This window comes from Corvus moneduloides, chromosome 8 (assembly GCF_009650955.1).
Source record: "Corvus moneduloides isolate bCorMon1 chromosome 8, bCorMon1.pri, whole genome shotgun sequence".
In the NCBI taxonomy this organism is placed as follows: domain Eukaryota; kingdom Metazoa; phylum Chordata; class Aves; order Passeriformes; family Corvidae; genus Corvus; species Corvus moneduloides.
In genome coordinates this window covers 30,303,017-30,323,807 of record NC_045483.1, presented here as the reverse complement: position 1 = coordinate 30,323,807, position 20,791 = coordinate 30,303,017, and the positions used below count along the sequence as shown (strand labels likewise).

The 20,791-nt window shown below is 41.6% G+C and overlaps 2 protein-coding genes across 13 annotated transcripts in view; one reads left to right on the top strand and one right to left on the bottom strand.

Annotated features, from left to right (window-relative positions):
• Positions 1 to 17,973, bottom strand: part of CABCOCO1 (ciliary associated calcium binding coiled-coil 1) — a 273,645-nt gene extending 255,672 nt beyond the window's left edge. For 7 of the 11 annotated variants that reach the window (XM_032115949.1, XM_032115953.1, XM_032115952.1 and 4 more), the window contains exon 1: positions 3,683 to 3,829. In XM_032115949.1, the coding sequence (XP_031971840.1) occupies positions 3,683 to 3,728 (46 nt within the window). In that variant the 5' untranslated portion in view covers positions 3,729 to 3,829. Of the gene's footprint in view, positions 1 to 1,195; positions 1,517 to 3,682; positions 3,830 to 15,614; positions 15,689 to 17,308; positions 17,382 to 17,747 lie in introns of those variants that run through there. The other 4 variants (XM_032115957.1, XM_032115958.1, XM_032115956.1 and 1 more) reach the window with 4 other exon arrangements.
• Positions 17,974 to 18,120: 147 nt separating this feature from the next.
• Positions 18,121 to 20,791, top strand: part of RHOBTB1 (Rho related BTB domain containing 1) — a 51,333-nt gene continuing 48,662 nt past the window's right edge. The window contains exon 1 of one of the 2 annotated variants that reach the window (XM_032116621.1): positions 18,121 to 18,335. The gene's annotated coding sequence lies outside the window, so the exon portion shown is untranslated. Of the gene's footprint in view, positions 18,336 to 18,535; positions 18,620 to 20,791 lie in introns of those variants that run through there. The other variant, XM_032116622.1, reaches the window with a different exon arrangement.

Here is a 20,791-nt window from a genome sequence, read left to right as displayed (position 1 = left end):
GGATTGTGTACACAATACACAAAAAAATGAAGTACTGTTAGAATAATGAATAGTTCACATTTGCTCTGTTCTCTAAGAGGAAGAAGCATGGATTGATTGCACACTGCTTTATTTGAGAGCTTCATGGATGTACACTTCATGACTGCAGGAAGTTGGGTTCAGAATAGATTTCTTTTCATACTTTGGAGACACATCTTGATTAGATTATTCTACATCTGCCTCATTTTAAAAGAGGTGTTAAACCCACTATCATATTTCCAAATCTGGTTCACACCCTTTGGTATTCTAAGAATTTTAATATGTCTCACATTCTACACTTTACTGTAAGCATTAACAAATTTTGCACTCAAAATCCATGCTTGTTATAAGTAAGTGATTTAATACTGAAAGAGAGAACTGTTCTATATCATTTTACACAGTATGAGCCATACAAGAAACATTTCTGCCCCAACTGTATCAGAAAAATCTGCTTCTACTCACTGAAACATGAGTGTTTGAGGGCCCTGGGATTATAATCCCATTTTAAAACCACATTTATCTGAAGATATATTTCTTTTCTAATATATAAGAATGCATTAAATCTAACAGATAGTAAATAAAGCAGATGTGAACCATGAACATTTGCTTAGAAAATGTGACATGAGGTTGGATGAGATTATTTTATCTATAAAGCTTCAGGCATGCTTGCCCCAGATTAAGGATAGATGTTTTAAAATGCAAGAATTTGTTCTAAATTACTTGGTCCTCCTTGATCCTCAGACAGATTTAACTGCAGTGCAAACCTTTCATATGCCTCCATATGCTCTTTTAAAGTTAGTTTTACATCTGATGAACAGTACAGACCTGCTCCATTTGCGTAGTTGGAACATCTAAAATGTGAAAATCCATATTGAGCAGTAACAGGACAGGCAAGCCACCCACCAAAGAATATGTCCTTTTTGCCAAGAACAAAGAAAGTCTTATTTGAAATAGCTCATGTGACAAGAGGGTCACAGGAAGGCACAGCACATAGATTTAGCCAGGCCACGTTTTCCCTCCAGAATCACACCTCCCAAGGTGAAATCAGAGCAGATCGTTTTTTACCACAACTGTGCTCTAGAAGCAGTAACAACTACAAACTGACACTGGCAGTGCACATATGGGCTGTTATCTGGTCAGCGAATATATTCAAAGTTAATGCCGATGCATCAAATACCTTCAGGCTCCATTACCCTTTCCTTTCACCCAGCTGCTGTTTACAGACAAAAGGAATCCACTCTGGTTTGCTGAGCAGATCAAAGTGTAACAGGCTGTATATGGCCTGCAGTGGAAGAAAACAGTGACATGTCATGCCACTGCACTGACGTAAGGCCATTACACGCAGCGACAGTGACACATTGACTTTTGCACCTATTGCAACATTTTAAGCCTCTTTCCACCATGTCATCAAGTACAGAGTTCAGCCACCAGCAGCCCCAGGCAAAATGTGCCAGTGCCAGCCAAAGAGGACTGGGACACTGGGGACAAGTCTAGACATGGACTTGCAGGCTGAGGTCTGACTCAGCTCTGCCTGGGCAAGTGACTGACAGGTAAGGATGTGCTACCAAAGAAAACTCAACACCCAGCAGGACACAGAAAGGAGAAACAGCAAGTTTCAACCATAGTTTACTGTTGATAGAAAACTTGTGTAAAATCCTCCCTTTGCAAATGGATTCTTAAAACACATATATCGTATGAAAGTTTTTAATTACTCTCTAAAATCCTAAATTTCTCAATTTAGCTAGTTTGGGTACTGCCAGAGTAGAAAGAGAACTGCGCTCAACTCTCTGTCAGGTTATGTGAGCACAGAGGAGGAGGTGATTTATCCCACTCCCCATATCCTCATCCTGAAAGCAGAATTCCAAACTCTTTATCAGGCCTTGCAAAGCACAGGAGCAGACATGAAAAATCTACTGCTTCATCAACTATTGTCAGTGTCTTTCAGAGAAATAAGCAAGAAATATTTAGTTCATGGGCTACTTCAAACTCTCTCCTATAGTCCTGTGGGGTAAACAGCACATCTTGGGAAGACCTGCTGTGGAAATTGAAGTGAAATTAAGAAAATTCACAGGAGTAAAGAATTTTGACCTGCAAATTTTCTGTTACTGAAGAATTATGAGGCATCTGGACTAGAGAACATGGACCATATGCAAAGTTAGCTCCGTAGGGGTAGGTTCACTCTTTTACTATTTGTAACTCAAAGATGGCATCATAGTCAGAAATAATCATTACACTGCAAAATGGAATTATCCTCTTCCTTTCTTAAGGTGTTATGCTAATCATTGAGATACGTGACCCTTGCGCCCTTCAGTATAATTCTGTGCGTGAATTATGGAAATGGTTTGTTCATAGTCATGAGTATCATAACAAAAAAGTGTAACTGTTTTGTACTTCATTTCATTCTCACTGGCAAGTCCTAAAACCTTGGGTCTACAGATTTAATGGAACATTATTTTATTAATTCAGTCCTTTTCAAAATTTTTTTTCTCCGCATCTAACCTGTCTTCCTGTCTTTTGAGGCTGGAACAGACTGTCATAATATGAAGCTCTCTTTAACAGTTGGACATACTAGTTTTGCAGTGGCAAAAAGCACTCACAACCACTGTGCATGAAGAGGGTACACTGCACTATTCTTTTGCAATTTCACCTGGTCCCTTCCTGAAGAGCATAAAGAAAAGTATTGCTGGCTTTGGAGAAGCCCAAATATGCATAAAGGAACAGAACTGTATCAATGAAGGTGAACCATTATATACTCACCTGCCTAGAAATGCCTGGAAGATTTTAAAATACTTTACACCTACCGATTTTTTTTTCGTTAGCACTGAATCTAAGAGGAAGAAAATATTTTTGGTGATGATATCAGTAGATAGAGACACAGTTACTGTCTAATGAGTTTCCCATCAGAACATTCAGGTTGTTAGGAACTGATCCAGACCACTCCCATGTATTTCTCATTATTTCCTATACTGTAAGGTACTGTGCTTTAGCATGGTTCTTTGCAACAGTACCCAGCTTCTGCATATGCCTTCCATAAACACAATATAACAGTTACCTACAGAAGGACAAGAATGTCAGAAGAGCATAAAAAAGATGCAATAAAACAAAAGATGGGATGTGAAAAACACACCTCTTGAGGTGAAATAGGCATTACTTGTAGATTTAGATCACTGGAGAATAAAGCTAGGCTAAACTCAGTGTCGTTGGAAGCTAGTTAGCACGCCCCATGCAGAGAAACATTGTTTTATAGACTGGCTTATGATTAATAACACTCTAGGAATGGTACACTCCAGCTGACACACACAACTCCAGCTTAAAAGATTACCTTTTTTTTTTCCAGTCATCATTAGAGTAAAAGTTTATGTTAGTCAAGCTAGCAAAAAGGAAAGAGGATTTGTTTTAAGGGAAAAAACCTCTTGCATGATGAATGTTTCAGAATGTTTCAGCTTTCTGTGTTTGATCTACATGACTGGTTTATAAACTGCTTTTAAAACTGACAAACAAATCTTGTCAGAGAATAATACAACACACCACTAAGCTGTAGCAAATGATTTCCCTTAGGGTTAGGTTTTGCTATGTGTCTGGAAAAGACCAAATAAAAACATGTCCTTGCTAAAATAAAGCAGTTTTTCAAAATTCAGCATCCTTTCCATACACAAAGGTTTACGTTTTTGTAGCAAGGCTTTGCTGTCTTCTTGGTTTATGTGCAGCATATGGCTTTCAACAAATGTCAGCAAGAACAGAGCAACTTCACCAGACTCCTCGGAGAGTGTTTCACCTGGCTGTATAACAGCTGCATTTCCGTGAAAGCTGAGAAGCCCTAGGTTTATGATTAACAGTTTAATGTTAGTTACATCATGGGAGAGGCACTTTGTGCAATCATCTTACATAATTTACTGTATACAGTACTAATGCCAGCGTGAGTTATAAGTCATCCATGAGTAAGTCCTGAAGAATTAGAAGAAGCTGTAAGTAATACACAGGAAAGCCTGACAACAATGGGCATTTGTGATTCGTTAATGACTGGATATTAACCTTTAATTTTTGGATTTTCAATTGCTACATGTAATCGTCAGAAACCTCCAGATTGATGTAATCTCTCACATTCCCAAGTTGTAAAATGGGCCTTTCAGACATTTTTTTTCCAAACTGCTTTCTTGGTAGTGCTTGCTGCAGAAAATTACTATGAAAGCATGAATATCTTTTGATGGCAGAACAATGAATTTCTGGCAAACCTAGTGTTTTGCATAATCATGATCACCATCACTTCATATGTGGGAATGATCTCATTTGACTCTTATCATTTGTGACTTCTTATTCTCACTCAACTGGGACTACTTTTATCTTACATATGTAAGGTTGCTAGCGCATTTGGATGATTGAAGACTTCATTGAAATTAGTAGTTTGCAGTGACATTCATAATACTGCAGATACTTTCTAAGCATACCAGTCACAGTCTATGCTTCATGAAGTTTAGTGTATGGGAATGGTACAAATAGAGGTAGACAAAAGAAAAACAAAATTTCTCAATTGCAGGAGTTGTGTCAGAGGCTTTCAGAGGGCTTCTGAATGGAGGGTTGTTCATGAACTGAGGGAGAATGATCCACACTTGAGGAATATGATTGCAAGACACAAATGTTTGCTATCAGAAATAAAGCCAGTAAATGTACCATTCAGCAAATATGGGCACCTCTAACACAAGTGCAAAGCTTTAGCAGCTACTTCCTTTGAAAAAACCAAAAAAATTCTCACATTCCATCCCACATGCAGAGGACACGCTCCTACAGCCTCTTCCACTCATAGGCATGCACATTTTTTTTGCTACTAGGTTTTGGATACACTTTAAATTACAAACCTGATGGAAGTAGGAGCTTCCTTTCTTTATCTCTGCTTACAAAAGGTGAATTACACATAACAGTATCATAACTGCATTATATGCCTACTATATATAATGTGTTAGACATTACACTACAGCAGAGAAAAGCAATCTTTCCATTTAAAACCTGCAGGCAGACTCCAAATATTACTGCAGTTTCTAAATAGAAGCAGGAATAGTCAAAGTTGTTTTGATCTGTTGTGCCCTCTTCATCCATGAAGTTCTTAATTCAAACATCTCTTTTCACACCAAATTTATCAGACCCTCGGGATCCCTTTGGCATCAGGAATCCTGGCTCAATAAAGCAATCAAATGGAATGAAAGAACTGGGTCACTGATCAATTTGTTCTCTGGGATGCTCAAAACATCCGGAAGTCTGCTGAATTTGACTGAGTGATCTCTGTTGTATAGAGGGAATTCTCAGAGGACATGGAGCTGCCAGAGTAGCTTCTTTCACCATCTCCTGCAATGGGCCTCTTTTCTAGCAAGAGGCACAGCCAGGAGCGGGCAATGTCACTCCCTGCTGGCACAGATCCCAAGGGCTGAGGCTGTTACCACGTGTGCTGGTGACCAGCCTGACACTGGGACAGGCACAGCTCTGCAGCCACAGAGTGGAGCTTTCTGCCAGCTGCAACCAGACTCTGGACTGCCCTGCTGCAACATCTGTGCAAGCTGCCAAACAGACAGTTCTCCTTTATACTCGGTCAATATTAATCATGGCAGGTGGGATTGTCAGGAATGACTTATGGCACACCTGCACAGCCAGAGTACAGTGATGGAAATCTGTACATAAAAAGGTGGCATTGAATGTGTTTTTTTCCAGGAAGCTCCAGATTGTCTGTGTATGGATCTATTTTTACTTTACATAACTACTTCAAATGTATTTTTTTTGGAAGAAGTTGCTACACACTGCAGCTACACACTATCACACTATGTTTCACAAAACCCAAATTCTGATCTGATAATTTTGCTCAGTTTTCCACTGCCTGTTCACTGATCTGTGTCTTTCCATATCATTTTTCTTAAAGGCTTAATGCACTTGTGATTTTACAGTATGTCTATTTCTACATAACAGTGCAGGTAGTGGAACCTCCAATGCATGCAGCAGAATATTCCATACAGGCATACCTAGAACACAGGTACGTATGGTAATAGCAGAACCAGGCATAGAATATAAGCCCTAAGAATCACAGCCAGGAATCAGTGATTGTATCAGTATCAAGGGATCACACAGCCAGGCTTTGTGGTGGAGACTATATGACCACATTCAATGTTTTTCTTTGAAATGGCCTGTTCATTATGGCAGAGGTAGAAAATGGTCATCTTAACTTCTAACAGAATTAGATGCAAGACCTGCATCTCAAGGAAAGTATAAGCTATGTTCTTAGTCTGACACTCCTGTTTCCAGTGGATCCCAAAGGCCATATGATATTCGAGTAGGACTATATTTCACTTGTTCTTCTCCTGGGCTCGAAGTAATTCCCTATTTTGCATAAAAATGGCCTTTGTGAGTCTGAACAACTTTAGCTTTAGTAATTAAGCAAGTGAGGAGATAGATAAAGCTACTACAGGTACAAAATATGTATGTGTTCTCTATATCTCCAGTGCACCTAAGACACTTAATTAGCTTTACCCATATTAATAATGATGAGAAAAAAATAAGGTTGATAAGAGATCCCCACAGCCACAAGTGCTTTCTGACCTACTACTGCAAGAGTTCCCTTCCTCATTATTTTGAACTAGGTTCTTTCCAAGTGATGTTATTTCTGTCCAGGCTCACAACATATCAAATGTGTAAGTGAGGAAATTACATGTTGTTTTATAGAGTGCCATTTGGAAAAATTTGATTTGGTATGTAATTTCAAGCTTATGGAGTCAACTTGCCACGTTCATTCTGGATTCATAAGCACTGCCTTAGGTTTGGTTAATTGGTTTTGTATTTTAATACAGAATAGAACAATAAAGTAGCAGCTCTTCCTGAGAGAGATTTAAGACTTAACTAGAAATTCATGCTAAAGAAATTCCCCATGGTGCAATGTGAGGCCACCTGGGCTGAGTAAAGATAATAGCCGGGATTCTGTAGAGTACCTTAATTTTGGGATGTCAGATTTGAGACATCTTGAAAAGCCTGGGGTTTCAAAGGACAAGTGTTCCACTGTTTCCAGAAAGAAGGTAGCTTGAGTGCCACTAAAAGCAATGAGCCAGTATATCTTGGAAAAAGTGCTTTATTCCAGGAAGAAAAATTGTTCACTTTAAGGACAAATGTCCTCTTTCCATTTTGCATTAGGCACTTGAAAACCCTGCCAGCATTTGCAAAACATATGTGATTTAATGATTGTATAAGAAAAGGCAGCTGTAAGGAAACTGACGGCTATGAAATCCTAAAGTAAATTCCATATAAGATACCTTTGCTAGTAGCTGGAAACTTCTGTATTTAGAGGACACTCTCCCTTGCTGCATCCATTGAAGTAGACAGAAGTTTTCATAAAGCTGCCTTAGAATCATGATATAGCAACAGTGGATGTCTAGTGGTCTAGTGGATGTCACTAGACCTACACAGAGGAGGATAGTTATTCCCCTAGTTAGTTTATATGTCCTTTCTGCTGTGCTGCACCCAGTTATTGTGTGCAACTAAATAAAATACATGTAATCAAAGACCTCCTCGGTGATGGTGTTAAAAAGGTATGTAGTTCATTGGAGGGTGGGGAGGGGCAGGGCAGGCTGAGGGGTTCAAGCCACCTCTAACATCTTTCTAAGATAAACTGTATTTACATTTCCCCAGTGTCTGGTGTGCAGTGACCTTGGAGCCCGACTGTTCTCACAGTAACTGTGTCAGGTGTGACAGCAAATGTACTCAGATAGCTGCACTCTCTGCTGCAGCAAGATAGAAAGCAAAGGAGAGCATAGGCATCCTTCACTTTTAAGAGGATAATATACCTGATTACACATCACTTTGGGTCCATGCCTTTATTCTGTACCTCTTACTCCTTGTACAGAACTGCAAAACTGCTTAGGAGTGCATTGTCATCCACAGCTGTCTCATTGTCTCTGTGTCCCACCTTTCCTCAGATTCTAAATCACTCCTGGTATCCCTCCGAAGGCCTATGGAAATATGAAGTTTCATATGTCCTCTATTAACACCCTCCACTACCTCTTCTCCCTCAGAAGGACTTTTTGCCAATCAGGTATACGTTTGTGAACATAATGGCAAGAATATGAAATCTGTGCTAACCATTAGGAAGCTACCAGTATGCTGAGAGCACTTCACTGAAATGGTAACTGGAAAAGAATGCAAAGGGATTTTCTGTCTCTTGGCTTAAGGTTTAAACTAATTTCTTTTAGCTACTGTATAAAGATAGCTGTGTGGATACCGTTGCTAGAACTGGCCCATTAAACCCTGAGCTCCATGCTGAACAGAATTTACAAATCACCCTTAGAATCTTCTTTGGACTATCTAAACATTGCCTTTCTTGTGTATTTATGAGCATCAAAATCTTTGATGCATTTCAGCATCTTACTGCAGAAAAAAATACCACATTTTCTTTCTTGTTGTACTCTCTTGCTTTGCAAGATACAACAAGATGCATCAAGCAAATATATTTGGCTCTTCTGTGACTATGCAAAGAAACAGTCACTGTTTCATAGGATACAGCCAAGGTCCCGGCTCCCTCCCCCTCTGCCTTCCACCTCAGGAAGAATGTGAACAGGGGGGTTCTGGATTCCAGCCCCTGTGTTCCTGAACACTTGGGCAAGACTCAGCACATCCTCATACCTGCCAGAGACCCAGCTGCAGCCAAGAATCAAAGACCAGGTCTCTTTTTTTCTTTTTAATGCAATGTTTGAAAACACATTCAAGAGCCTTCCCTTCATCTTCCTCCTCCCTTTTCTTCTCGCCATGACTGTCAGTTCTTTTGACTGAGTGTCATATCACTGGGATTGATTGCACAAGAGTCACCTGAATACCAGTCACAATGTTTAACCTTCCACTCACCTGCACGCTCTGAGACATATGATCTTCTTCAAACACTCACCCTATGATTTACAGGGGGGGGAAAAGTGAACACTGAGGCAGCAAAATGCAGGGCTTAAAATGAACTTAAATGAAATGTTTCATATATGCAGGCATTGCTAAACAGTGAAGTCCTTGTTTATGATACACCTTATTTCACCTTCAACCCACAGTGACTTTATCACACTTCATTTGTAAACTCTGGGTATAAATTCTCACAAACCCAATGTATTTCATTTATTCATATTGGTAAATCTTTCCTTAAGGAAGTTGTCCTGCTAAATCTGTTAGGGCTGAGACAATGCCATCAGCTTAAATAAAGGCCTTAAGAATGGGCCAGTTTTTCCCACAGAACATGGACAGGAAATCAGCACCCCACATTTCCAGGAAGCCTAGAGTGTTCCAGCACCAAAAGCAATGTAACTACATTGGCCCAAGACAGCATTTGAGCTAATGGCAACTGGAGCCTATGGCAGTACCCTTATTAATACCTAAACTACTTGGCAGGCTGCTGCTGCTGCATTCTATGAGTGGACAGAAGAAAAAAAGAAGGCTTTATCTATTATGCAGCAGAGAAGTAAGACACAGCATATTTCACAGAAAACCAGGCTAGTAAGAGAAGAACACTTTAAAAAACAATCCCTCTTATGACATGACACTTTCTTTATATGCACATACCCAGTCCCACCCTAATATCTCACCATTTCAGCCTATGCCAGCTGTTGAGTAAGGTTTAACCATGGTGCAGACACTATTAGATCCCCAGAAGATGCTAACATGAAATTGTATCTTCCTCAGCTCTGCTACTCACAGATCTATTTGTAATTCGAGAGACATAAACTAGACAAGTTGCCCTGGCAGATCCACCAAAGTTCTCACTTTCTTCCTTGGTAGCCTTCTAGTTTCAAAAATTACAGTTCTCTTCTCCAGGCATTGAATACAGCAGCTACTGAAGACATTGAGTTTATCCAAGATACACATTCCAGACAAAAAATCCTCATGCTGCAGAATTTATCAGATTTACAATAATTTGTGCCGTGGGATTTTTTACTTTCATTGCCTCATTCTGCCACTAAAAAGTAGATATGAATCCCTATTATTCTCACTATCCAGGTAGCAGTGTCTTTGCTTTTACTTCCCATCAGGATCAAATATCAATGAAAAAATATTAAGAGTGCTGGAAAGGTCAGAAATACAGCCTAAGAACTAAAATATTTTCAGATGAGTGCATGTGCTCTGTGAATCAAGTTTTGCAGTCACCAATCACAAACTGCTGTTTACTTCTCTAACAGCCCAGATTAATACCAAAATACAAATGCCAGGCAATTCAGAAAGTCAATCATGTCACTAAGGCTACAGCTTTTTTTTTTTTTTTTTTTTGCCTCACAGATCAACTTTGGACTAAGAAAAGAAAAAGTAATCCATTTTCCACAAAACAAAACCCGAATTTAAAAATAACCTGGCTTTTAACTATGGATTTTGTCAAGTTTTTCTACTTTATTTTCTGTTCTTGGGAGCCACAATATGTAACAGTACAAGTGCTGTGATAGAACAGATGACAGGACAGATTGCTGTGTTATCTTTTAAAAGCCAAAATAGATTCAGGGTTAGAAAGAAAGGACACTTTCTATAGTCTGAAGTATTGATGCTGATTTCCTAGCTCTGCCTTATTGCCAGGCTAGGACCTTGCAACTGATTGGCTACCAGTAACAGGGTCTCTGACCTGCTGATGAGATGAGGAGTCTCAGAATGAGACCCTGCAGAAGTGCTGCTTCTCTGCACTAGGTAGGGGAAGTGCATATCACTGCAAGTTCAAATCCCTTTCCACAGAACTGAATCTTGATGCCCTGTAGGTGCTGCTGGGGATTGTAGCATCAGGGATGCTTGAAGCTTGGAATCTGTGTGTTGAAGATTCACTGACAGCCTTAAAACCCCTTTGGCCCTGTGACTCAGTTTTATTTAGGGAAACTGGGATAACTAAGATTTATGCAGATAATTTGTAACAATTTCTCATAGCACCTCTAGTTGCTGCCGTTGAAACTGGTAGGATGCTTCTTTAAGGTTTCTCAGCACAGGAAAGACATGGACCTGCTGGAGTGGGTCCAGAGGAGGCCCACAAAAATAATCAGAGGGATGGAACACCTCTCCTTTGAGGAAAAGCTGAGGTAGTTGTGGTTGTTTGGTCTGGAGAAGACAAGGCTTTGGGGAGATCCTATTGAAGCTTTTGAAAACTTAAAGGAGATTTATAAGAAAAATGGGGAGAAACATTTTAGTAGGGTTTGTATGACAGGACAAGGGGTAATGGTTTTAAACTAAAAGAGGGAAGATTTAGACTAGGTACGAGGAAGAAATTTTTACAGTGAGGGTGGTCAAACACTGCCACAGGTTTTCCAGAGACATGATGGATGCCTCATGCCTGGAAACATTCCTGGTCAGGTTGGACAGAGCTCTGAGCATCCTAATCTAGTTGAAGAAGTCCCTGCTCACTGCAGGTGGGTTGCAACTTTAAAGGTCCCTTCTAATGCAAACTATTCAGTGATTCTATTATTTTGCTGTTTCAGTATTTCTGGCCCCCGTATCTTCCGTGGATTGGTTAGTGGTTCTGTGTACACTCCCAACTACATAAAATGGTGCACACTTGTGCTGAGAGGCACAAACATCCATTTATCCTTTTTATGCCAGTGGATTGTGTTAACCCTAAACACTGACAAGTACCAGGGTACAAAGAGTGAGTCACATCACAGTCAGAGTTCTGCATCTTCAGAACATGAAAATACTGGCAAGAACTCTTTACGGAAGTTGTCAAGAAGTTTTCAAAACTCACATTCTTCATAATAGACTCTAATTGAAGGGGCAAAAAATACTTAGACATTTATCACTAAATGTATAGAACTCCCTAAATGGAAAACAAAACAGTTCATAGTTTATGAACTACATAGAAATACCAATATAATACTCAAAAGTTCTTTGAATGATTTACATATGTTCTAAGCATGTCATGGACAAGGAAGTATTAGCCTATAAAGGCTGAACCAAACTATCAAGTATTTATAAAGATGTCTATTAACTCTTCATAAACTGTTGAAAGCACCTGCTTAAGAGCAAGTAGTTCAAGTAACAAGTAACAACATTGCCTACACCAACTGGTTGGCTCCATTCTCAGATTTCAAGATGTCTGGATTTTCCTGAACTATTTCAAACTGTGATTCTTCAAACACTCTGGTGTCTTCTGAAAGTTCTAGCAGAAGAGCAATTAGTTTCTAGAAACTGTGATGGATCACTGACACTGATTGATCGTGTCAGAGACAATGGAAAACTTTCTTTAGTGCCATATGTCGTCAGTCTGAAAAGAGTAAGTAATAGGTAACAAAGCACAGGACATTGCCAAAATTTTCTATCTTTACTAAAATTTTTTCACATTTTTTCTTTTTTTGAGCTACAGGAGCTAGTTATGTATTCAGAAAACAACTTTCCTACGGTTACCAAGACACATAGATCTTAAGCCCAAATGAAGATCTGCAGATGAAATACTAGTTTGGCATCATTTAATTAAATATTTCCATTAAAATGTAAGTCTGAAAATTTGAAAGCAATACTCAATTTTTCCCTTTATTTTTTCCTCATATTTCCAAATTTTCCAAACTTTTTAATAGGTTCATTTAAATGTATCTGGCATATTTTCAATGACCCTCTCTTGGAAAACATAGAGAAAGTTTCCTCATGCAGTATACACAATCTTCAAATGTAGAGGCAATACAAAAATCATAATTCTCTTTCTTGATTCTCTTTAGCTCTCCAGCTCCACAAAGAATTAAACTCCAGACCATCAGATCCAACATCTTGCTAGAACAAAGAAGTCAGAATCTGAATCCAGACACAAGGATTATTTACTGAGACTGCCATTGTAGCAGACCTCTTATTTACAGTGAGACAACTTTGGTCTCCACTAGTGATACACTGCAAGGTGATAATTCTTCTCTTAGGGTCTTGTAAGCTAACAGCACAATAAGGATTCCAAGTGCACTTGGAGCAAAGGAGAAGACCTGCTCAACACTCCAGTCCTCTGTGGTCTCAGAAATGGCTTTGTGCTGTGTTGACTTTGGTTTCTGAGGAACCACAGGGCTTACAGCCCATGGCAAAACCTGAGGTTTGAGTTTGGGCCTTTTTAGCAGCAAAAACTTTTGTTGAAAAGTTTTATAAAAGCACCTACGTTTTGTTTTAGCTGATAAATGGGAGACAAAACAAAGAAGTGAAAACAGACAGTAAGTAAACAGTATGAAGAAATACTACTTACAGTTAAATATGCTTTTATGGATGGCAGCCTATTACCAGGTCTGGAAAAAGATGTTCACATGAGGTACAAACACCCGACAACTAAGCATACTGACAGTGACATATTGGACCAGCTTGAGAACTATCAAAATTGCCAGTGTTGCCATTTCAGATATATGTGTGCATCCATTTTTGCATGCACATCATAATCTGAGCTAGCAGAAGGCACTATTTTTCTTTTTTTGTAGTTATATAGACTGGCTAGTTTTGGCCAAAGTCCCTTGGTACTGTAAGTGGTACTTGTGAGCATAGAAACAAGGAGCTCTTTTACAGCAGCCAGCACTTGAACTGATGGATAAATCACCACAGAAAGATAGCTTTTTGAGTGTGATGCTTGTGAGAGACTCCCACACACACTACACAAGAGGAGTTCGGGCGTAGATGATGAAGATTGGAGGTGGTGTGCTCATTCTGTCTTCCACACTGGTCCAGACTTCAACATCAGGAGGGAAGGGGAGGGGAGGGGAGGGGAAGGGAAAGGAGGGGAGGGCAGGGGAGGGGCAAGGAAAAAGGTGAGGCGAGGAATCTTTTGGTCAGTTCTTGTTCTGCCTCAGTTTTACATCTGAACAAAAGGATGGATAAGCTTCAGACAGTTTAACACTCTATATTACTTCATGATCTCTTTTTCCTGGATCAGTTTTGTGTAATTATGAAGTCATACAAGCTTTCCTTGATGAATTTTGTGCTTTACAAAAGACTAGTTCAGTGTGGCTAAGCATATTCACTACATTTAACAAAACTGTGAAAATAAATGAGTGGAAAGGTTTGTCCTTATCCTTCTTCCATGGCATTGTTGTTCTTTCCAGTGTTCTTTGGAGGGTATTCTTCAAAGGCTTGTCCAAGCTGGTTGTAAGCCTTTTTATTTAAAAAGAACGAATTGTATGAAGACATGATTTTGAGCAATGCTGGATAAACAGGAACTGTCCATCAAACCAGAGTTAAAAAGTATATATTTGTTAGAACCACTAGACGTCAGGAACTCTGCTGTCACTTCACTCCTGATATTTCTGAGCCCAAAGCAATGGGAGATTCAGGTAGGTTTTCCAAATCAGGAATGGATTCCCTCTGCATTACTTTTGTATAATATAGATTTGACATTTCCACAACCTGTTTCTCCTCAGGATAAAATATTTCACTGTTACAAAAATTTGCCAGTGAAATCCTTCCTCTCTCACAGATTCCAAGTGTCTTTACCCAGACAAACCTTTGCCAGTCTTACGTAGGTTCGTCTAGTATGAACACAATGTGATTCATGGTGGTGATTGCTTCAGTGTTTATAAGATTATTTTTATAACAGTCTTTAAGGATGAGGTAAAGCTTCAGCAGAAGGTTATAGCGTGCCTCCTGACATTTTGACTCTTGCTCTGCTCACAGGGAAGAACTAAAACCTCTCACTACTCTGATTCATTGTATTACAGCCTAAAGCTGTAATAAGGCCTTCTAAGAAAGGCTCTGAAAGCCCTCAGTAGCTAAAATACTGTGATTATGATGTCTCAGGACAAAGAAGCAGCCTTCAAAGCCAGCACAATCTTTGCCACACATAGATGTGGAGAACAGGAGCTCCACCTGCCCCAACACCAAATGACAGGGAGAAGGAATGTAAGCCAGAGCTGGCCACAGCCTGCTGGAGACTGTGGGCAGAGCCAGAGAATACTCAGCAAGAGAATGCCACTATCTGAAGCCTGTTCCAGGACAGTGTGACAGGAAAGGGCTACAGTAACCACAGTCATAACCCTAAGACAATAGAGGATAAAACATTAAAAACATCTCAATAAATTGTAGCATAATGAGCCATTGGCTTCAAAGCCTGTCTGGAAAGGCCTGGGACTTGCTCATTGCCATGTCTCATATGCCCTCCCATGTCACCACAGTCCACTTGGCAGAACTGAGCACATGAACACTCCCTGCTCCACCACAGCACAAAGGTCTATGCTCAATTCACTGCTGCTGACACCTATTGCTTCAAGGCACCAGTTGAAAACAGCGGAGAGGACTTTCAGAAAGCTCACTGTCTACCTCCCTCCTGTAACATGTAATGAGAGCTGAAGAGTAAAAATCCAAATCTTTTATCCTTTAAGAACTCAGACACATAATGAAATCCATGAATCACCTGGAGCTACTATAGTCAGACTAATGTAACTGCAGCTTGATAACGGTGCAGCTATGAAAAGACTTAAAATCATAAACATTTTTGTCACCTTGGTATCTTCTGTGAATAAGGAGCAATCACAGTCCTGACATTATGACTGGTATCAGTCTGTCCTATGTCTGGGTTCAACAGATATTGTCATAAAAGTTACACAACTGTCAGCCAACAATTATTCTTAACAGCAAATTTAATAAATTGTTTTGGCATCCATTCCTGGAAGCCTAGAACTTACATAGCTTCTCCCCATCTATTCCATGTTCACTTGGAAGGACAATGGCACTCCATCTCTGCTCATAGATTCAACACCTGTAATTTTGCAAAAAAATAAGCTCAATATGAAAAGCATAAATTAATTTTTCAAAAATCAATAAGGACTGTAAATGAAAGTTGGTGGAAAGAGAGCAAGTGTTCTGTGAAGATCATTAGCTTTCCATAGTACTGCCTAATTAATTTAAGGCTGAAATGAAATTATCATACTTTAAAGGGCAGATGATTTACGAAATACTTTTTTTTTTTCTGATTTAAACGTACAGTCTTAGTATCCAAGGCATAATGAAAATATCCTACACCCGTAACTACAGAGCAGTGAAAAACTAGGAAATCCTACTTTGCTGGCATAAGAAAGTAAGTGAATAGGACTATCCTCAGACTAGCAAAGTTTCCTCTCTGGTACAACTGAGAAGCTTCCTTGTATTGGACACAATCTGGGATTAAACATGGGAGTTCAATTTCCAAAACTGTCAGTCAAGAACCTTTCAAACAACCTAAATTCATTTTGAAGTGCTACAGGAAATACATGAAATAGAATCAAGCCTTTCAGTGTTCACAAAACAGAGCTGATTTAAAGCAAACTCTGTAACCTGTGGCGTGGGTGGACTTTTATCTCATGTGGGTTTAGTTAGCAGAGCTAAAAATGTTAGCCAATACAAGGTTGGAGGCTGTCCTCTGAACAGATGCAGATGATAACCCTTGTGAGCTCAGCTGTCTGCTCCAACTGCCTTGCAAATGATAGTGTGTTTCCAGCACAAATTACAGGAATTTAGACAGTTTGTTTGTACAGAGTGAAATTGCACAACTATACAATTCTACACGCAAATACTGTGGAAGCACAGTGGAGGCTTCCTCGTTGGGGCTCTAAATATGAGTTACCAGAACTCTGAATAAACTCTTCCCAAACAAAATAATCCTTCCAGTTCTGAGGAGTAACTGTGGCCTAGCAATCTTTCTTTGTCCTTGGTACCACATATGCAACAAAGGTCATTATCTCTCAGTCATTTATTCTAAACTTAACATTTAGCCAAGTTGCTAACAGTTTCTGTCCACTTAATGAGGAGCTCACAATACCAAGTGTCATGTATTTTAAAGGCTTAGCTCCTGGAATCCTGTGATCAATCTCCCACATTTCTTTTACAAGTGTAAAGCACAGGGTATGCTAGTGTTTGACAGTACCTAAAGCTGATTTATGCGCTCAAGGCAGTCTGTCCATGGCAGCACAGAGCTCCACACAGGCTAATTCGCCTCGATGCACAGTTCAGCATATGGATACAGCATGCATGTACATTGCACTATTGATACAGTATACAGCAGGTACATTTCAAGCCTTCATGACTCCACACGGAAGTACATGAAATAAAAATCATTAAAGAAGAAAGACGATTCAATGGACCCTGCTTCCCTTGTGGTTTTCATGATCTGGGGGCTAGGTTCATTAGTTCTGCAATGAATGCCTGATCTCTGCCATTCAGATAGGAGAGCAGTTTGGCTGCGAGCCCAGCCTGCCTCTCTACCTGCAATACTGCCAGCTCCTGCTGTCCTTAAGCCCTGTATCTTAGCCCTTCGCCTCTCAGAAGGGTTGTGTTGTCAGAAGCTCCCTGTAACCAACATTAAACATCACCAACGTGAAGCACTGGCACAAGAGCTGCGTACCTGGCCCCGTAGTCCTCCCAAATCCTCCTCAACAGCACAGGATGACCCAGGGTGGAAAATTGAGTCCAAGACCCTGAGTAAGCAGAAAATTCCTTTAACACCAGGCTACTAGGCTGTTCCTCAAATTTACGTAAGCGTTTCAGCAATATGTTCTACAACCTTTTTAAATGCCTTGCGGAGCTGGATTATTTAAGGTGTCCCACTACTGTTCTGTTTAACGATTTCTGTTAGTGTATTATTGATAGAGAGGCCAGACACCCTGAGGACAGCGTAAATGGAAAGCATCCTGGGCGGAAAACGGGCTTAACGTTGTTTTTTAGCTACAATTCAGCATGAAAGTTCTGTGTTGGGAAACTGAAACGAGCAGTGCGGTGGGATTTACTCGTCAGACAGCAATGTTAAACACAGGAGTATTCACAGTTCAGGGAGGCGCACACACCTTGATCCCACCGTCGGATTCCACATTTCATCGCGCGGATGCTCACACGGAGCAGGGAGGAGGCGGCCGGGGACCCCACCCTCCTGCGCGCGGAGGTGATGCTGTTGCGGCCGCTCCCCGCACGGGGCCCCGCAGGATTTCCTGCCTCCGCAGCCCCTCAATTCCTGGAAACGATCTCTCCCGAGGGCAGGAAGGGCGAGCGCGTCGCCGCCGGCAGCCGCACAGCCCCGCCAGGCGACCCCCGGCCCCTCAGAGCGCAGCAGCGCGCGCACCACCCCCACCTCCCCCCCCCCCCCGCGCCCTCCTCCGCGCGCGCTTCCCGCCGCCACGCGCGCGCGCGCGCTGCTGTAACGGCCGCGGCAGTAGCACCGCGTGCCGGGGCGCGCTCACGTGACGGCGCTGGTTGGCTGGGACGCGGCCGCTCCGCGCCGGGCACGGAAGAGCACGGCACCGTACGGAACGGCACAGCACGGACCGGCACAGCACAGCAGGGCGGGACGGCACCGCACCCGAGGCACCGCCCCGCCCTCCGCACCCCGCTGAGCGTCACTTCTGTCCTGTCCCCAGCCGGTCCCGCTCCGCGCTCAGGTGAGACGCTGCGGCCCCTGTGGCCGGAGGGAGGGAGGGCGCGGGACGGGCGGACGCCGCCGCTGGTCGCTGTCGGTCGCTGTCGGTCGCTGTCGGTCGCTGTGGGTGACCCAGCGGGGCCGGACGCCGTGGGAAGCTGCGCCGGAGGAGGGAGCGGCGGGCGGCTGGGGCACCGCGGGGCTGGGAGCGGCGGGCCGGGGGCGCTCCCCGTTCCGGAGCAGCTCCTGCCTCAGGAGGGTCTCCGCACCTGCCCGCCTCGCCCTGGTGTCCTGTTCCCTTCCACGGTAAGGCCAGAAATGCTGACAGCTCCCTTGGGTGTCAGGCGGTGCTGCTGCAGCGCTCCTGAGCCATTCCATACCGTTAGACGTGTTCATTGTTTCTCTGGTTTCTCACGGTGCAGGCAGGGCGCTGGGGTATTTATCACTACACCTGGCATGACTTTTACTCGCTCGTGCAGAGAGCTTCTTTACAAAATTCATCCTGGCTAACCCCTGTCTGTGAAAACTAGATGGACAAAACTAAAATCTGTTAGTATTTCACTTTCTGGATATTGGTTTGGCACGTTTGCCATAGAAATGAAACTTTCTTCTCATATAGAATCTTCAGGCACTTTCTGAATGCACTTTGTTTGAAAAGCAATTTGCTGAATTAACATAGCATGCACAAAGATAACTTGAGTTGACGTACTAGCAGAGTACCATCTATCTCGTGAGCAAAAATGGAATATTCCTGCCCTTAGGTTCCTTTTTAATCTTAAATTATTAATGGTTCTCTGCATTACAAGAATGAAATTTGTAATTGGTACAGAGTGCAAATGCATGTAGAGAACTGAATATGAGGAGCTGGTTATAAAGAAGGATGTGCCTCCCAAAAAGACCTAGCAGGAGAATGAAGAGCCCTTTCTGTACAGTTGTTGAGAACCTCTGGGGAGAAGCAGTGAGCCATACCCAGCCCAACTCTTTTGCAGCTCTCTGAAAAAAAGGAATAAGAAAAGAGAAAAACTCTTCCCTGCTTGGGGAGCATAGGAAAGTAGAGCTTTACAGTTACTTGCACTTTTGTTTGGCAGCTGTTTAATTGAGTTGTTGTGGGTGCTCCTAAGATAGGGTTAGTGACAATCATAGTATCCCCTCTTCTTTTAGAACCTGATTGTCAGTTTCACACCAAATGTTGTCATTTGTACTTAGTTAAATTGATCTAGTTATATCACATGTCATCATGCTGTTGTCTATGTAATCAATACAGGTAAAATTTCCTTTTTCTCTGAGAGAGACCCCAGGGAAAAAGCATACTTGCCTAAACTGAAGTAGAAAGGGCAAAACACTTGCATTTACTTTGGATTCAACAATGTTAAAGGTTTGAAAATATGTTGAGAGGAAATGTTGGTTTAGGTATCAATGGGAAGTAACATTTCTACTGTCTGTTCAACCATGTAATGTAGAGCAAGTGAGGTGTGTCATAGTAAAGATTACAACAGTGAACTAAGGTTCTGCTCTTTTTTTTACTTAAACTTCTTCCAGTATTTGAACTTTTAGAGGCAAAAGTTTGAAGTGAGACCGTATTAAGCAAGTCAGAAACATAAGGGTTAAAAGCAGTTTTCTTCCATGTAATCCCTCAAAGTTTGTTGAAGAGATTTGGGGCAGATGTACTATGAATGTGTGGCGTTACAGAAACTGAAACCAATGCACAGAGGTGATGGGCTAGTAAAAGGAAACTCACAGAAAACTTGAGAGGAGAAAATTCTGCAATATTGTTAGTTTGGTGATAATAATAAAACCCCCCAACAAACCAAACAAAATGAGTGGAGCAAAAACTGGATCAGCTAAGGCTTCTGAATGACACGAAGGTGAAGCTGAGGTAGGTTTGAGGGGAAAACAAGGCCGAGTTTTCTTGAGTTTTCTCTAGTATCAGTGTGTTAGAGGAGTGTCTTGTGCATCACAGAAGAGGCTTCTAGGCCAGATTAGACATGACTGTTGGCCTGAAGTAGTTATCCAGGGAGCCCAGTGTTCCACCTGACCTCTTCTGCATTCCTTTTGGGCCTGGTTTGCACTGCAAATGTTCCACCTGCCAACCTGCAGCAGGTGTTCCTGTTCCTCACCTTTCTGCCTATTTAAAAGAAATTCCCCACTTTGGAGAATTAGGTCATATAAGTACATCCCTCACTGAGTTACTCTGTGTTCCAGCTGGTTTTAGTTTCTGTCAGCCCATGGTCACCTTGCTGCATGTCCTGCCCACAGTATCACGGTGTGCTAGCTGTTGTGGGTGGGCATTAGTTCAGGTAATGCCTGCCTGGGTGTGGAGCAGATGGGAGAGAGAAGGAAGTGCACTGCCATGGCCACAACTGATACTCTCTCTGCAGGCACACAGGGTGAAAGTCATGGGAAGCCAGCTCTCTTCTCAGCTGTGAGCTCCTCAAGGCTCTGATAAGGAAGGTGCATGTAAGGTTTAGCTGCTCTATT